Source organism: Gavia stellata, chromosome 6, assembly GCF_030936135.1.
Source record: "Gavia stellata isolate bGavSte3 chromosome 6, bGavSte3.hap2, whole genome shotgun sequence".
Lineage (NCBI taxonomy): Eukaryota > Metazoa > Chordata > Aves > Gaviiformes > Gaviidae > Gavia > Gavia stellata.
This window is the reverse complement of record NC_082599.1, coordinates 52879856-52899667: the sequence shown is the minus strand read 5'-3', so window position 1 is coordinate 52899667 and position 19812 is coordinate 52879856. Positions and strand designations below refer to the sequence as shown.

The 19812-nt window shown below is 40.3% G+C and overlaps 1 protein-coding gene across 1 annotated transcript in view; it reads right to left on the bottom strand.

Annotated features, from left to right (window-relative positions):
* Nucleotides 1-19812, bottom strand: part of ELMO1 (engulfment and cell motility 1) — a 260399-nt gene that overhangs the window by 140913 nt on the left and 99674 nt on the right. Inside the window, exon 14 of the mRNA XM_059818282.1 lies at nucleotides 9211-9319. Within this exon, the coding sequence (XP_059674265.1) occupies nucleotides 9211-9319 (109 nt within the window). The remainder of the gene's footprint in view (nucleotides 1-9210; nucleotides 9320-19812) is intronic.

Here is a 19812-nt window from a genome sequence, read left to right as displayed (position 1 = left end):
ACAGCTTGTCTCCAATGCACAGTGCGTGGCTGGAGAAGCAGCAAGTGTTAACCAGAGAAAAGCTTCAGATAAATGCAACTAAGCTGTATTCAGTGCCTGCCTTACCCTTAGTACTTACCCTTAGTACTTACCCTTAGTACTGCGTCAGGGCATTCTGCCTGATCTTCTCTCTCAGAAGCCTGGCAATTTGAATTTTAAACACTTTTAAAGCTGAGAAGCTCCCCTCAGATTCAAATTTTAAAAAGGTATCTATTTTACTTAGAATATACAAAGTTAAAAAGTCTAAGAGTAAAGCTTTCTGACAGAGGACCTGCCTACAGAGTCAACAGCAATCCAGAAGTGCCTCCAGTGCCTTGCAAGCATCCACAAAACTTCACACAGAGACAACCTGGGACAATTAGTGGTACATTCACTACCTCAGAGCCAATTCAGTTGGGGGTTGTTACAAGGCTATTCAATCGCTCAGGGAAGGGGGTATTCTTTGCAAGGCCGCATGTGTTTCCCAGAATACTGCGCATTTTCCAGCTTTTGCAAGTACAGCCTTGTCTCAGGAACTACGGGAATTAGCAGTTAATTCTGTTCTCATGTCAGCAGACATCCTGCTAATGCAATTGTCCTCAAACCCCCAAATCATTCTGCTTTTTCCAGATACCAAAACCTTGAGTGCACCTCTTCACCTGCAACACTTCCACCCTGCAAATCCTTTAGCTTTGCCAACACAAACGTTTCTGGAATATACAAAGCAACATTAAAATACACTGAAAGTTGACATTAAAACAACATTGGGCTTTTATACATAGTTCGATTCTGTGTACAATTCATTAAGCAACGACATGCCTCTTTTAAAAGGAGCAGCTGCAAAATTTCCAGTCAACTGCACAGCAGTGCTGTGAAACCATGAGGGCTTACTTCAGGCTTGAAGCACAGCTTGCTGCAAAATACAAGAGACTTTGGCTACTTTTAATAAATCCGTATTTACAAAATATTAACACAAAGTGAAATAGGAAGGTCCAGAATGGATTCCAAGATGATTTTTCTCTTAATTTCAATCTGCTCAGCATTACACTGTCCCTGAAGAATGACCAACCCTTAAAAGGTCCAGAAGTTTTTCCAGATAAGCAACAAGTATTTGGCTACATCTCAGTTGTCTGAAGCTCCTTCTTTCTGCAGGTTTGCCAACAAACTTTAAAAGCTTGAATTTTATTGTAAGATTTTGCATATTGTTTCCTTCTTCAAAGCAGACACCATTAGAATCACAGAATCATTTAGGCTGGAAAAAACCTTTAAGATCATCGAGTCCAACCGCTAACTCAACACTGCTAAATACACCACTAAACCATGTCCCTAAGCGCTACATCTACAGGTCCTTTAAATACCACCAGGAACGGTGCATCAACCACTTCCCTGGGCAGCCTCTTCCAATGTTTGTTCCAATGTCTGATAATGCAAGAGGGAAGTTTGTTGTTGTATTTTTCCACAGTGTCCACTTATATCTTCTCAGGAAACCAAGAAGTACCGTGGAACACACAAAATGAACAGCTAACAAAGTTCTCCAAGCTCAAGAAGAGATGCAGAGTTTTCAAAATTGGAGACATTTTGAAGATTTTATTTTATCCATACTTTTTCCTATGGCAATAATCCAAGTATTTTAAAGTATGGCAATTCATTCCTATGGCAATAATCCAAAATATTTTAATATTTCTTGATTGCTATCACATCTGCCCAACTTACTACATCATCCATTATAGCCTATTAAAAAAAAATAAATCCTAGAATTCCATGCCAGTAACCACATTAAAACAAGCTACAGCTGCTATTCTACCACACCATCAAATTTGCCAAAGCCATAGCTTCCAGCAATCACAGGAAATCAACATAAAGATTTGCTTTTTTCTTCTGCTCTCATCATTCTTCAGCTTTCTGTCCTAGTCGTTCCTTAGTTCAGCATCATCACAGCTAATGCCTATACCTTACTCCCAGTTTGAATTTATCCAGCTTTAACTTCCAGGTCTTGATTCCTGCTATCCCTTTCATTACAAGATGAAAGAATTCTTCACGCTTAATCAAGTTACCTCTTTGTTGTCTTTTGGATACGTTAATCAATTGCTAAAAAAATCCCTTACATCCATACCTCTTTCTCGCCCTTAAAGTGTTTTTTGAGTTCCCCATGCACAGCATGCTTTTTATTATTATTAACATTGAAAATTGAGTAAATGTAATTTTAAAGAAGCTAAAGAATCCTTCACCCCAGACACAATAAGGTTAAGCACTTCGCACATACAAGACAAGTTATGATCCCTCCTCCAAAGAGCAGACATATGGCTGTGGACAACAGGAGAAAACACAAGAGGTTACTAGACAGACCAGGGTGGCTAGTTAACTGACCCAGAAGCCAGCATTGTAACAACTTTGAAGCCAACAGTACCACGTGTACAAAATAACATTCCAAAATCTCTCTGTCACTCAGAGGTAAAAATGAAACATCTTGCTTGGACAGGCTGGATCGATGGGCCAAGGCCAATTGGATGAGGTTCAACAATGCCAAGTGCCGGGTCCTGCACTTGGGTCACAACAACCCCATGCAACGCTACAGGCTTGGGGATGAGTGGCTGGAAAGCTGCCCCAAAGAAAAGGACCTGGGGGTGCTGAATATGAGCCAGCAGTGTGCCCAGGTGGCCAAGAAGGCCAACGGCATCCTGGCCTGTATCAGAAATGGTGTGGCCAGCAGGAGTAGGGAGGTGATCATGCCTCTGTACTCAGCTCTGGTGAGGCCGCACCTCAAATCCTGTGTTCAGTTTTGGGCCCCTCACTACAAGAAGGACACCGAGGTGCTGGAGCGTGTCCAGAGAAGGGCGACGAAGCTGGTGAGGGGTCTGGAGCACAAGTCTGATGAGGAGCGGCTGAGGGAACTGGGGTTGTTCAGTCTGCAGAAGAGGAGGCTGAGGGGAGACCTCATTGCTCTCTACAATTACCTGAAAGGGGGTTGCAGAGAGGTGGGTGTTGGTCTCTTTTCCCAAGTGACGAGCGACAGGACAAGAGCAAATGGCCTCAAGTTGCACCAGGGGAGGTTCAGGCTGGATATTAGGAAAGATTTCTTTACTGAGAGAGTGGTGAAGCATTGGAACAGGCTGCCCAGGGAGGTGGTGGAGTCACCATCACTGGAGGTGTTCAAGGAACGTGTGGACGAGGCATTGTGGGACATGGTTTAATGGGCATGGTGGTGTTGGGATGATGGTTGGACTTGATGATCTTACAGGTCTTTTCCAACCACAGTGATTCTGTGAAAAGGTGTCTGCAGCTCCATTGCTCGTATTCTCACAGATTACAGTAGATATTTTATACAGACTTCACAGTTTACGATAAGCATGAAGAGACTGAGACTTTTTAGAGCAGGCAGAGGTTAATTGCAAAGAAATTAGTATCTCCCCAGAAAGTTTCATTCAGTCTCTCCTGCAGGACTGTGCCAGCAAACAGGAATAGAGGACTGTTTGTTAAAGTAAGATTCTGCTATCATACAAAAGAAAAGTACAATCCAGACTACTCAGCAAGTTGTTAGCTTAGCATCAAGAAGGACAAGCATATTTAGTGTACCTATACTCAGGAATGGCTAATTTGCTAGTAATGTTTCCAAAGGAACCCTTAAAACTCAACATGAATATGGATTATTTTAGGTATTTCCTCCCCCCTCCCCTTCACTGCTACTGAAACTGTTTTCAAACGTTGTTTATCTTCTAGCCTTCACTCAAGATCTGCTTAATTTTTGCTGTGACTGGGAGTTATCTGACATGGTGATGGCCTGGGCAAGAGGACAAAAAGGTGGACACGTAAGAATGAATGCAGTAAAAAACGAAGACAAAGGAGGTTAGAATTTCTGTTTAATTATTTTATCATAGTCTAAAGAAAAAATAAGAGTTCAGAATGAAACAGTAAATTGCTACCTTTCACTAAATAACTTTCTGGCAAGAAAAGTTTTTCAACTTCCTAACAAACATTTCCTGACTTGTAAAATGCTTCAGTCTCCAGAAAATGAAATTGCAAGAACACCACTAAAAATTCCCTTATCTAATTTTATTTACTATTTCTGGGGCTTTATTCTATTTAAATTTAAGAGAAGGAGGAGGAAGAGGAGGGTGAAAAGGCAATTAGCTTTCAAGCAACGGGGAAAAATTTTAAAATATGACTTTCAGTTATAAAAATATTGGATTTGCTGTAGCAAAAGAAAAATCAAACCAGGCGAGCCCTCAGGTCTAGAATGCTGATCCTGCAGTGACCAATGTGCTTACAGGGAAAGACCGACAAAAACAAACTACACTGCACACTATGGATTGTGCAATGCAGAGGAAAAATTGTGCAGACAAAAAAGTGCTTCGTGACCCTTGCAGCAATCAGCTGACTCCTTGAAGCATGAGATTTGATTACCTCCATCTCAGCGAGTACAACCATGAATATCACTGTATACCTTCCAAGGCCAAGGATGTTCTATTTGATAAAGGGACAATAATGTAAGAATTTCTAGACCACTTCAATTCTGCAACCTGGGCAGTAATTGCAATGAGAAATTTATAGCAAGAACATGTACAAACAGGATCAAGGGCATTATAATATATTTGCATTTAGATCTTCTCTTTCAAGGAAAAAAAAAAAAATCCGATAAATTGATGAAATCTAACAAAACCCCATGACAATTAAACTCCCCACCATAGAAAAGCAAGAAAACCCAGTGAAGAAGTTGTTTATCCAACAGAAGCTTTAGGACAATATATGTATCTGTCATGTGGCATACAACCCTGTGGTCTGTCATAAAGCTTGAATGCAGATTTTTTTGCCCCTAAACAGCACCCATCAAAACAATCAAACAGGAACACTAGCAGTTCAATTTCTGTGTCCTGCTCAAAAATACACTGAAAAATACTCGAAGTCTGACATGCCTTAACTATAGAGTAACTTCAGGCATGCAACAATATTGGCTTACGAACATCTTTAGACTGCAGCTCCGGTGGTAGCACTGTCTTTCCTCAGTGCACACAGCACTAATTTATTGTTCATCTGTCAGCTACAAGCGTCTTCACCAGCTTCAACACAAAACAATTTCAGTTGAGCCCGTATGAAAATAAGGCAACAAGCCTGGGAAGCTGTATCAGTTCTGCGTATATGAGGTAACAGAGTCAAGTACCACTTCCCACCAGGAATGAGAGTTTGAAGAGGTTTTGAGGGTAGGAACAGTATCACGTGCTGAGCAGAGGTACACTGTAGGCACAGATCAGAGACGATTAGGGCTACTTATGCAAAATGCTGAGCTCCAATTCTTTCTTACAACAAATACTAGGTTTTAACGAACTCCAAATTTCCCATTAAATTTACCAATTCCAGTTCTGGAAGGTCTTTCGGATCTTGTTTTTAATTTTCATTTTTATCTCTAATGTTACTGCCTCCCAGCAAAGCCAGGACTCTGTTACATGGGTATTCCTTCTCCCCTAAGCATGTATGTCATGTACTGAAACCTGAAGGAAGAAGAGGAAAGATGGAGGTTACCTTAGCTTTTATAGCTACTAAGGAGGGAATATGAATGGCCTAATCTTTTCTGCACTTCGTAAACTTGTCAGCGTACCAGGGATGTGGAGTGTCAAGGTGCCTTACCCTACAGGAGAAGGGGGACTGATCACTGGGGTAAGTGTCACTGTCTGACCTCAGCTCCAAGACAGAGGACGAGAAGCAAATCATCTTGTTAGCCAAGATATACAAAGGAAGCTATTACTGGAGAAATCAGAATTACCATAGTGGTTGCCAAGATGAGTGCCTTAGCAAATACTCAGTAAAGTCATTCTCTTCAATGCCTTTTTAACAGCAACAGTAGCATAAGATTAAAAGATTTATAGTAAAATATCCCATTCTTTCCTGATTCAGAGATTTCATTGAAGAGGCTTATGGACATGTTTCATTCTAACTTCCATATCACTTAAACACTACACCAACCTTTCTCTTAAGTTGTAGCTCCTCTACTCTGCAAGTCGACCCTTGTAAAGCAGCTACCGTATGCTCAACTCACAGCTTACACTTGAGTTTTCTTTACTTAACATGAGATTTAAACATACACTTAAATGCTTTGCTGAAGAAGAGTTAATTTCCAAGTCATGAACATTTTGGAACTGAAGTCAAAGAATTAAGAAGTCCAGTACCTCGATTTGGGGAAATACAAAAGCAGAAGAGGTGGCAAGCCTTTAACACTGTCTTGTGAGTCCTTGCTGGGATGAATGCATGCTTGAAAGGACCAAAAAGAAATGGTAAAATGTCTTCTTGTTGCCTGAAGGTATTTAGAACAGTGGAGCAAGGGGAATATAATCAGCATTAAAGTGCTCTTCATAAATAATGGACAGTCTAGCAGCTTTTATCTACTCGGCACTTTAAGAAAGTTTCCACTGCTGAATATTTCATGAGCAAAAGGTAATTTATTGTGGCTTTTAAATTATACAATTCAGAAACTGTTAGGAAAAAAGTTCTATGTTCCAACACAGTAATGATTAATTTTGAATTTCTAAAGAAACACTGGCAGCCTAAATACATATTTTGAAACCTAACACATACAAACTACTAGGCACACCTTTGTCCTAAACTGTAACTACTGATTTTTAAGATGTTCAATCCCACTCAGCAATACAGTATTCATTTTCAAGTGAAGAATTAACCTGAATGTACATTTTCCTAAGATGTCAGATCACAGGTCATTTAAGATGCGCATCTGTGACAGCCATCTTCAGGAAATATGCTTTTTGTACATTATTTTAAAGGTGTATTTTATTACAGCCTTTTAAATGACAATTAGAGTTCCACATAAAAAAACTCATTAAGGAAACATACTGATGAACAGGTGAATCGTCAAGATGAGTTAGAGGTAACCTTAGCTCTGTCCCCTGTGAATATAAGGCTACGACGCAATCTTATTACCGCATCCAGAGACAGATGCTCTGTGGGTGTAGATTAGCATGATTTTACAGAAGTCAGTTGTGCTACATCTGGTTTCTATCAACAGAAGCACCAATGCACTTCTCAGCATCAAATCTTCTCTGTACAATGTCACATGCCTATGAAAAAATACCATGGGAGCCTGCTGCGAACCAGCACATGTAGCATCCCAGTGACCTGCAGCTTTACTAACACCAAAGCAAGCGGCTTCAGAACTTTAAAAGCTAACGTCCCTTAGCCAGAGCTATCCTTGGAGAATTTTTCAGTTTTCTTTCTAACCCCACACTTCCAAACCATAGAGCCACTCTAACAAAACAAAACAAAAAAAAATCCCCAACCAAACCCACAACCCCCCAAAACCCCCCAAACCAAATAAAATAAAGCCAATTCATTTTCTTTCTAAAGCTAAGATAGTGAAAAGAGCTTTTCTTTCAGATTTTCTTCATATGGTAACTGAGCCCCCACCCCAAATCCTCTTATTTTATTCACAGTCCCCACTTTAAAGACCAGATAATGAAAAAGTTAAAATATGAAAGGAGCTATTTGCAGAAGTTAGAAGCAATTAGAACAAACAGTACCACACATGGCAAATCATCTTCATACTGACAGCCCCCTGCATGTGGACAACAAACACGTCTGTGGCAAAAAAGAGGTTTATTTATTGAATGACTTCTTATGACACAGCAAGGAAGAAGTCTGAGACACCTGGCTAACCTCTAGATCAATTATCTTTCTTAGCAGCAAAGTGCAATGCAAGTCCCATGGAGTGATGGGACATACACAAAAACACCATGTACAAAGCTGTACTTTGGATTTCAGATGTTTTTCTGTGCATTTGTAAAAATAAAATTGATCTTTAGCACTTAATTCAAATACGCTTACAGCTTTGTTGAGATGATATGTCCCTCCTACATTTACCAGCAGAAAAATTCAGACAGACCTATCATGCATGATTTGGCATTAGACACCTCAACTACAGCAGTAATGTTATTTTAAGGGATAGATATCTGCTACAATCTGAACCTTACACAACACATTACCATTACCATACATCTAAAATAGTTGCTAAACTGTTTATTTATAGATATAGTGAATGTGCTCCTTAATAACTCTGGTTTACTTAGGACACTATTCATAAGTAAACATCACATCATTTGCCCGGATCTGTCAAATACTAAGTGTCAATTTGGAAGCTGCAAGCAACACACACGTTTTATCCTGGCCCATTGCACATACATAGGTTTTTCCTCTGGTCAATAAATTCTCTCCAGACACTGCATTTAAAAGCTTTAGATATATCAACAGCCAAATCATATTTTTAAAACAGAGCTTTTGATGTCTGTTGCAGAGCTGGTAGGAACAAGAATCAATGATACTTATAGGCTTTCTTGCTGCCTTTTGCATTGCTCTTCTCTCATGACATTTTGTGGACTTGGGTGGAAAGGTAAAAGGAAAATCTTTATTAGGGAAAAAATTCAAAAGGAAGAAAATGTCTCTGAAGGAAACAAAGCATCTCAGTTGTGCCCCCTGCTTGTGCAACAAGAAAATGAAGCTGATGGTAGTGCTTTGCAAAACAGACTACAGCTGGATCCAAAACATTGTTGATGGGTAACTGAAGTTTATATATACTGATAGAGTTAAACACCAACACTCTAGACTAATGAAGATAAAGACATACTCTTCTGTTTCACAGTATCTAACAATTTGTCAAGGGACTGTAATCAAAGCCAAAGACAGCTTGTTTATTCTGTACTAAATACAATATTTTGTATCACACTGTTAGAGTAAATGATACATATATCATCTGGTATTTAGACAGAGCTTTAGATATCCAAGAGAAAACGGGACATATCAGTTTAGATGGGTGGTCCCACAAAGAATGACTATGATATTCATACAAAACCAACCTATGGACAAGCCCGTGGAATGATAAGACCATGAAGTCTACTACACCAAATCACCTGACGGGAAATTAACTGACCCCTCTGGAAATGATGCAAATGCCCTGTTTCGTATACAAGAGATTCAAAGACTGGATACCCATTTCCCCTACTCCACCCTCATCCCCCCTATGTCCACAGATTAGTAAGAGACACAGAAAAATAGGTGTAGTGTACACTGTGCCAGTGTACAACATGTAACCATACTGAGAAGTGATTCTTGGAAGAAAATTATTGCATTGAAATAGACTTTAGGTATCACTGAACTCACTTCATGGTTCTTAGAGGTCAGACAAACAGGTCAACTTACGTAGCTCTCCTACTTTCAGTATTTCACACAGCATCTTTGTCAGCTCAATGCTACTTCGGCCAAATGGGCACTCATGCTTGTCTTCTCGACTGCTGTTCTCCAGGACAATCTGAAGGAGGAATCAAAATGGAAAATAATCAGTTTGAAGAACTCATGAGTTGAAGTACTGTCCTCCACATCCAAAGTTTACAAGATATACCAGGCTGAATTTAGGAAACTGTATGGGGAGGCTCTTTTTTCATAAACCTTAGGTCATTTAGCTGGGGGGAGGGCTATGCCTGAGGCAGTCAGCAACACAGAAGCAGCCCTGCTCCATGACCAACTGGGAAGCTTTGCCATTCCTCTGCACTGTTGCTGTTCTGCACCACCCCTGGCTTGGAGAAACTGCAGTAGAAGCCACAGAGAAAGAAATTGTTTAATGTCAAATTTGTCAGTTAAAGGAAATCAGATAAAATGATTTATAGACATGAACACACCTAGAAGGAACTATTAAAAAAAAAATGGGACCAAAATTGTATTTTGGATTCAGGCTCCAAAAAAGGTCCAAGTGTCAAAAAACAAACTGAACTCCACAAGGGAAGAAAATGTGCACATTTTCTGTATTACGGAAGAAACTTGCACTTGCATGCAAAACATTTCAGGGATCACTCTTGCATCAAGCCTGTGAATGCTGCAAAATCAATTCAAGGAGACCATTTATGTTCTCTGCTGAGTGACACTGCAAAACAAATGGGAGAAAATAATTCCTTGGACATTTTTATACCCATTAAGCTCTGACATATCAGATAGATTATTTCACTGTAGATGAAAAAATCTGTTATAAAAATACTATAGATTTCATTGAAGCTGTGAGCATGAAAAGAGACCAAAATATGGGCTGGAAAAAAAAAAAATGAAATGGTCAAAACAGATTTGCAGTAAGAATTGTCTTTGCAGTAAGAAACTTTACCACCAGCTTTAAAAAAAGAAACAAAACACATCCTAAACAGCTGCTGCATAGCCTGGAGATGAGGGACAGAGGAAGAAAATTAATTTCAAAGGTAAGAGATTTTTGCCAAGCACCAGAGAACCTCAGAGGCTCTCTAAATTTTCTTCACAAACAGGTGTTTAGACATTGCTCTCTGCTTTGCATTTCTCCTGTCTCCTCAGCTCCCGTCTTCATCATGGTTTTTGTTTGTTTGGCCTTTTTTTGGTCTAGTTTTTGTTTGGGGGTTTTTTGTTTGTTTGTTTTAAATCTATCAGTTTTGACAGCAAAGAAAGCTTCACAAAAGACTCCAAGGCTGGAACTTTAATCAAAACAATGTGGTGGAGGAGAGAATCGATGCAACGCTGGATGCCAGCAGAACCTTCCCCTCCCTCTCCAGATCTTTCATGCTCTCTTACGTGCAGAAGCCTTCTCTGCGAAGCAGTTAAAGGTAAAAGTGGGAAAAGAGTGAAAACCCAGAAGCAAGTAGGAAAGTTACATCCCAAAGCCTCTTCACCAAGCATCTGTTTTAGTCCTGCTGTACAAAGGGCAGCCTCTAGCTGATACTCTGCTCCCAACTCTTCACCCAGGGATGTGAAAGGATGGTTGCTCTCTGTGTTAGAAGAGTGGATGATCACTTTCTTTTGTTTGCCAGTGTTGTTTTTTATTTTAAATCACCTAGACTTCCCACAGAAGCTTAGAAAGTCATTAGGAATATGATAAATATTTGACCCCCACAAATTTTTACTGGCCTTTTTCAACAGGATGGTGTCAGAATCATGTTCACCAGCCTGCCAAGAGGAGTTACTTTTCCTTCTAAAAGTTTTGGTTTAAATTATATCTAATTGTTCCATGTCATCGCTGGATAACAGCTGTACCAAATCAAAGAAACACCCCTGCAATTTTTGTTTTACGTTGCTGCAGCCACTGTTCAAGGAACATGTGAAAATGACTTTGCATTCTGGATGAGTCATCCTGCTTCAGTCTCTTTCATGGAGGATAGTGCTGCATTTCCATACCCAAATGCAGGAGCGATGATAGAGTAGCACAAGCGCAATGTAAAGCTGTGTCTCAACACCTCCGTGAGATCACTTCTCTTGTTTTATTATTGCTGTGTTTTATCTCTCACATAATAAAAGATAAAATCTGCATATGGGAGCAGGGGGCTGCTTTGACACAGATTTAGATACAGCAGAGAAACACTGGTAATAAAATCAATGGAGAGGCAAAATAAAAGGGTAAGGGGGAGGGGAAAGGAAGCATTCGATCAGCATTCCTGCTCGCTTCTGGCAAATGCATTTTGTTGAGTTTCACATTAACCCAACATATTAACATTTCATGAGCACATAAATATTTAATGGTGACACCATATATGCATATAATGTAAGGCAGAATTACAGCAATCAATAAGAATGCCAGAGAAATAGTTAAGGCACTGTGTATTGCTATACAGCAAATTAAATGGCAATTTGAGTAATCAATATGTAAAGCAGCCTTGAAATGATCCTCAGACACACTCTGTGCAGGCATCATCTTTCAGCATTTGCTGTGCAAAATAAGGCAGAGCTGACATGTTACATTTCTGTAAGAAAGGAAGATGGAAGGCCCTTTACTACATCTAAATATCTGTAGGCAAATTTGACAGATACAGATCTTCAGTAAGAAACAGCAATGGTAAAAAAGGAAAGAAAAAAAAAAAAAGGGTTCTTATAAATAGCCAAAGAGAAATCATTCCTAATCTTGGCAACAGATTTACAACATTCATTATTATATTTGTAATACTCTTTTCACGACTTCGCAACTCATATCCTGTTCCACAGTAAAATGCTATAAATACAGCTGATAAGGGCATGATTTTAATGTTATTTCCTTTATCACTCTGTTTATGGAGGAGAAATAGGCAGGAAATGGACACGTTTACTTCATAAACTGGTGAAAACATTAGCAGGGAAAGAAACATAACACAGCTCTAGACTGAAAGTGCTTCTCTATGTCTACAGACCACACTACTGGCTTGATTCGCGTTTCTATCAACAACAGTTATTTTACCAAGGAAAGGAAAGTAGTGAGGAAGTCACGAAGCTCATATAACGTTCATTCAAATGGAGGTCTATCATTAATGTTCATGAAGTGGCTGCACCCTATTATCTTCCTCCTCCTCCTCCCCCTCAAAAATCCCCAGCAAGTAGCAGATCCACCCGACGTTTCACAATCGGCAGGTACGGTGGTTAAATTTTGCTTGGGGGAAACAAATATTTAAAGGCAAAAACCATCGACATTGCAGGAGAATTCCTGGCACCACAGAATCATAGAATCATTTAGGTTGGAAAAGACCCTGAAGATCATTCGGATTAACTGTTAACCTAACACTGCCAAGTCCACCACTAAACAATGTCCCTAAGCGCCACAACTACACATCTTTTAAAAACCTCCAGGGATGGTGACTCAACCACCTCCCTGGGCAGCCTGTTCCAGTGCTTAATAACCCTTTCAGTAAAGAAATTTTTCCTAATAGCCAATCTAAACCTCCCCTGGTGCAACTTGAGGCCATTTCCTCTTGTCCTGTCGCTTGTCACTTGGGAGAAGAGACCAACACCCACCTCACTACAACCTCCTTTCAGGTAGTTGTAAAGAGTGATAAGGTCTCCCCTCAGCCTCCTCTTCTCCAGACTGAACAACCCCAGTTCCCTCAGCTGCTCCTCATCAGACTTGTGCTCCAGACCCCTCACCAGCTTTGTCGCCCTTCTCTGGACACGCTCCAGCACCTCAATGTCCTTCTTGTAGTGAGGGGACCAAAACTGAACGCAGCATTCGAGCTGCGGCCTCACCAGTGCCGAGTACAAAGGGATGATCACTTCCCCACTCCCGCTGGCCACACTATTTCTGATACAAGCCAGGATGCTATTAGCCACCTTGGCCACCTGGACACGATGCTTGCTGGCTCATATTCCATCTTCCTTCAGTCCTACCTCGACTCTGGTCTGCTTGGCTGCCCTTTACTTTGATATTAGGAATCTACTTCTGCCAGTTTTTCCTTTCTTCAGTCCTTGCAGAGCTACACAATTGGAAACGTGGCTTCTTATACACTAGATGTTATACAGACAAAAACCAATACCAGCTCACAGTATGGGAGTACTAAATGCTGCAGATCCTCTTCTCTTCCTCTGTTCCTTTGATCAATACTGTCCATTACCATGAGGCAATGCAGAAAACCACGATGATGTGTAACACTCAGTAACAACAACAATTTTTTTTTCTTTAGGGTAAAGCAAAAAAATCCAGTGAAAAATCTCATGAAAAAGAAAACAAAAGCGACGAAGAGAAGGGAGCCAGGAAAAGTCTGAGTGATGAAAAGACATTAACAAGCAAGATAGGAGAGAGAGTTGATTTTTTAAAAAGTATGTTGTTCTTAAAAACAAAACAAACACCCCCCCCAACACTGCAGCTCAGAAAAAGGGAGGAAAAAAGAGAAAGTGAGTGACAGAAGCATAGAGTGAGAGCAAAATTACATCACAAGAAGAATGAGATTAATTGACTAGCAGAAGAGGAGAAAGGAAGAGGTTTAAAAATGTTTTTAAAAATGCAAGGAGGTGAAATTTTTAGGAAATCAGTGTTATCCATTTTCTTGACATTTCTACAGATGAAACTCTGTAGAGTTTGGGCATGGGAATTTGACAGTATTTGTAGCAGAATACAGATCTGTACAGTTTTTACTATTTCTAAGTTACCTACGATATATATTTCTCCTCTCTTATTTACAAATTCCTGCTGTAAATGGAAGAGAAACATTTCCCAATTACCAAACAAAACCAATGAGTGATCAGAAAGAGAAATGAAGGCTTGATCATGATTCCCAAGGTAGACATTTCAGGCAGCATTGGTCAGCAGCTGGCAAGAGCTGAATTTCTTCTGGGATTTAGCCATATGAATTGCCTGAAGTACCCTGTTTCCTCTGAAGCCAAAAGTCTTTTCAAGAAGTGGAAGGCAGCCCTCCAACATCCAATTGTCCAACAAAGCATTTAGAGAGATAAAGGAAACAATATTCCTCCTCAGAGAATATGTCAGGTTGTTGTTTTTAACTGCAAGATTTTTTGTACTTCCCCTTGTGTTACAATCAATGGTGCTCAGCATCGCCCCAAGAAGGCCTACCTGCCTTTACATGGTATCTACCAATGGCACAGACAATAACATAAAATAAATTCAAGTGTCATGCCAAGATCACAGAATACTAATGCAAAATCTCCAGAAAAGAAAAAAACAACAAAAAACCCTACCAAAAAACTAAAAGATTTTCTAACTTTACAGCAGTGTTCCTTTATGATCTTCCAGTGAATTATTCACTGAGTCCATCACTACCTCAGGAGCACAAAACAGACCCTCAGGGAGGCAGTGGACTAAATGAAGAATTTTCCACATTTGACTACCATGGGCTTAAAAATCTGCATCAGCTTCAATAATGAAGCTTATACCTGCAACTAAGAGCTAATGATTGACAAAAGGCGAAGTTTTGATGGCAAGTATGTTCATAAGCTTCCTCATCAAAATCCAGGAGGATGAAACCACCAGACAGAAATATTCTTCCCTCACCGGGAAGGAGTATCAACTTAGCCAATCCCTTAATCCCTCACATTAAAGATTAAATTGGCTCAAAGTATACTGCCCACAGCAACTGCAGATGTAATTCTTGGATTCCTGAACCAACCTCGGAGCTTGGCAATGGAATAGAGATTCATTATGATTAGGAAGTAAATACAGAAGTGAAAGGCAAGACACACGATAGCTACATCAATACTTATAATAATCCCACAACAGACAGTTCAACAAGCATTGCTGCACTGTTAAAAAGGAGCATTTCCCCAGACCTGCTTTGTAGTACTATCTAAAATGATTCTGCATTAATAGATACCGAGTTTTCTAGCAGTCTGCTGTAGGTTAGTACCAAGAGGTTCAGAGACCTGCTTAGTAAAGATGGTAAAAACATCCTTAGATCCAAAATGAAAAGTCAGGCAGCATTTTAATATCCAAAAATTGCAGGGGTGCTCTTCCTTTTCTTGGTACTGCTTCTCCTTTTCCTAAGCCTCCTTTATCACCTACAGTAGGCTTCACCATTCCCTTTTCATTTGGATGCTTTAAGTAACTCTAGGAAGCAAGTCCTAAGGATATGCTTTCTGAGAAGGATAAGGGACTCTACTGCAGGCAGACTCGGTTTCCATTCATCCTTTTCACCAGTTTTGCTTTCTTCCTAAGGCAGCTTGTCATTTGCCTCAACTTCATCATCACTGTTCTTCCAAGATCCTTCACTCATCACTGTCCCCTCTAACCTGTCTTTTTACCTTCATTATTTTATTTTCAGTTTCCCATGCTTCCTTTCTCCCTTACCTCAGCCTTCCTTCACATTTCTGAGGCATTACAGAAATTCTGCACGGCAAAACTAAAATAAAGCAACCATTATGTCTGCCTTCCTCAGGAAGGCAGTAGAATTGCAATTTAAGCCAAGATTTGAGAGAGGAGCTGAGACCTACTACAGATACTGAAAAAGAAAGGAGCCTCTGACACGAGAAACACAGACACAAAGCCGTGCCTTATTTGAGTGACATCTAGTTATAGGACCATGTTAAAGATCAGACACTGAGAGTCTGATACGTGCTTCGTCATGCACAACTATGAATAAAGCACCAGGGGATAACCAGCGCATCGTGTGAGAAGTGCACTGTAACCTGCTGCTCCCGGGGAGAACTGCTAACAGAAGGCACGGAGCCCACTATGGCAAAGCAGCCCAGAGACAGTGACTCAGTCATACAGGGCAGGAGGGAAAAGAAAAGCATCTGATTATGTCATTATATAACAACATATAGGCAGTAGGGTGAATTGAAACTGTCGTGGTACTATTACAGCCAGTGTTTTACTCTGCAGCCATAAAATACCTCTAACAAAGATGGCTTAAAATTGCCAATAGTTGGTTTTCTTCTGGAAAAGTTACAGTGTGTTTTTTTCCTCCCTCTTTTAAAACAAATCTAGTGCCAAACTATCACAAGCTAAATTTCGACGGTTCTGCAGTTGCTCACGTAGCAATAAATTTTGTTTCTCACACAAACACCTTAGTGTGAAGTATGATTGTACTGTCTTTATTTTCCACCAAAAGCTAAATACACAGTGGTTTGCCTGTGTATCTTATTGTGTATCTTCCTCCTTTCTTTGCCACTCCCTGCAGAACCAACCAAATCACTGTAAAGCATGGTGGTAAGACCCGAGATGAGAAGGCCCAGCTGCCACGTCATCTTCAGAAGCAGCACCAGAATGTGCTCTTCACTTCCCACGGGCACAGGTGGGGAGGGAGTGATTTGGTGTTGACCTGGTCCAGTTTAAAAACTTTCTGCCAGGTATTCCTTCTCCCTCCATACCCCCCACAAACGTAAGAAGGCAATGCTTTCCCTGCAATCCTCTCCTTGCTTACCTGTGGCAGGAGGACAGGAAACTGCAGTACCTGCAGAATATAGCAAGTTTTTGAATTTTCTTTTCTTTCATAACATGAAACAGGCTCTACTAGTGCCCTAACATTATTGTAGTATCGATATACTAGAAAAGCATCAACTGTTATTGCACATCAATGAGACTGGCAGCTAGAGTAGCAATCACAAAAGCTCCCGGCACAGAGTAAATGGGAAAACCTGTGAGACTCCATAGCTAGTTGTCTTCTCTCCCCACGTATACACACCTCAGCTTTGCAGGTGGAGGGATTGTGGTTCCACAAAAATCAGCCAAATCTTTCTGTGCTACTGCTGCAACTCATGGTATGATTCAAAACCTTCTGAAGGCAATACCTGGACTTGCAACAAATTCTGGGCCCTTTGGATCAGGACCTTGTTTAGCCAACAGCTTCCATATACATGGGAAAGTTTAGGTGTGTCATGAATGGTGAGAAGTGATCTGAACGTACGCAGGACTGTAACAGTCATATGTATCCCATACTGCATACCACACAGGGCTGTGCAGAGGGTGCTATGATTCCCTTACAATTCTCTTCCTCCCTCAGTAGTAACTTAACTCTGCATTTATGCTGCAGCCAGCCACTCCAGGCTTTTGCGTCTTTACTGCAGGGGACCCACCTCAATTCTTCCATCAGTGACGGAGGCCCTCGGAGCAAAACCACACCACATCCTGCTGTGTTGGTATGGAAAGCAGAGACATTGAGTGATGTTTGGGAAAAAACCAAAAGGCAGGCAGAAAAACAGTTAGATATCTGAGTGGAAGGTAAGAACAGAGAATGGGAAGACTGGCAGAGAAAAGAGAAGGCAAGAACACATTATCAGGCTGGGGACTACTGGGCTTAGGCAATTAGACCTTATGTGGAAAATTGCATTCCTTCACGAGACAAACCAGGAAGACACATGTAACAAAGCTCACTTCTCTCTCTACCTTTAGCAGAACAGAAATAAATTACATCCCTTTTCCTATCATTTCTGGGGAGAAAAATGGCATGGCAGAAATGAGGCTCAGTTTTATTTCAGAAAATGCTGAAATTATATGTTGGACTACTCATATCTGATCAGGCTAGAATGAGTAGGCATGAGGAGACTTTGTGAATTGACGGAAGGATGTGTAGGCAGCCTCCTATACAACAACTGCATAGGTTAGAAAGTATGCGGCAGACAGTCTGACTGTGACTCAACCCATTAAAGTTCTGAAAGGTCTCTGCAGGATGCCAGCAATCTTCCTGCCTGCATCACCAGCACTCGCAAACAGAACCTGCTCCTCCACTGTGACTTCTGAAGGCTTCAAAAGGGAAAGAATTCCCTCCTCAACACCCCCAAAAGCCACAACTCAAGCAGCTGCTGGAGAAGTGTCTCCGCATCGCAGCTCTGTGAATAACCGAGTTTCCAGCTCAGAGATGCAGGGGAAAGGGGATTTTCTACTATTGACCCTAAACCAGCTCAATTTTTAATTTTCAGGCAATCAAAACAACTCTTGGCTCAGCCAAAGTCCAAACATTGTTTTGATTTTGGAGCATTTTAGTAACTTTTAAAATTTAAGTACAAGAACTGAAAATTTAGGAGCATACCACTAAGTATCTTAAACATCATTCACAAAAATGTAGTAGCAATGGATCCATTATAAAACATACCAAGAGATTAATAAGCCCAACTTTTCAGCATGGATTTCAACACTGGTTTCCCACCCTGATGACAGTATTTTATACTGAAAATTTTACATTCAATATCTAACAAATATTTGCATGAAATAGAAAAAAATCAGTGGGAAAAGGAATAAACCTTCTTTTCTACAGATGACAGACTTGAATTTCAGGCTACAGTAAAATGATCTCTTTCCAAGGAACACTTATTTTTCCCTACACGTATAAAGAACCTACTAATCTAATAAATGGCCAAGAATTGGGCATAAACTTTGGTAGCCAGCTGGGCAGAATCCAAAGAGGTGAATAGCCAACACTCAGACCCGGAGCTGCCAGGTTTATTTGCAGTTTCTGCATGAAGCACCAATCTCTTGTGCTTAAACAAAACAAGGAGACAAAGTATGTGTCTCCTCAAGACAGAAGCTCACCCCAAAGAAGCAGTGAGACCTGCTAGAATGTGGCTGGTCATAAGCGCAGGAGAAAAATATAGACAAGTCACCAACTTGTCAGTCATCAAAAGAAAATTCATTAGAATGAGAAATGTGGACCCCACCAGAGACAATGTTGTATAGGACTTCTTTGTGACTCAGCTGACTTACTGTGAAACACAATAACCTCTAAGTAAAATCCTACACTCCCTCCCAGATGAAGGCTATCACTGTAGTTAGATGACTGTGAGGAAAATGTAAAATAAGGGAATATTTCAATGGTAGTGCATTAGAAGCTAAGGTGTAGTTGCTGTAAATTCAGTTTACCAATGGCATCTGCTTTTTCTGCCTGGAAACACTGTCAAATTAGCCAAGATCCAAGATGAATGGCAGTCCACTCACAACTGGAGCAGTAGCTTTGATTTTGCTGCCTGCTATCAAGAACACCTGAATGAACATTGACTGCACATATAGGGGTCAACTTACCAAAACTGCAAAGCTAGTGTTTCTACAGAAACATCCCAGGCACAAACATGGCACATTTAAACACAGGACAACAACTATCAAATTTCTCTTTTTGGGTTACAAATAAAAGGAGTGCTCCATTTTGGTTCATTTAGCTTACACTTTACACCAAATTAAGTAAACAGTATTATTTTACATCAATATTAGCAAACACTGAAGTACATGCATACAAGAAAAAAAAATCAGGCAAATGAATACACACCTACAAACACATATGCATATAAATTATTTCAGTTTCCTATATTTATACCTCTCTCCTCATTGTAACATGAAAACAAAATGGATCTGAATAGTCTTGCACCAGGAATTCCCAAACAAATCAATGACAACGCACCAATAAACGGAGATACTAATAGCAATGGTGGCATAATAGCGTTTCCATGGAAAGGTTTTTCCTCAGACCCTTTTTACACTCAGGAAAGTTTCAAAGGCACACTGCTACAAGTTACCAGTAAGAAAAATCTCAAGATGTCTTCACTGAAAAAAGTCTGTTTTAAATGGTACCTTACAATTTTATTTTTAAAATTGGTAGAATGGAAGCTAAAGTAGTTTTG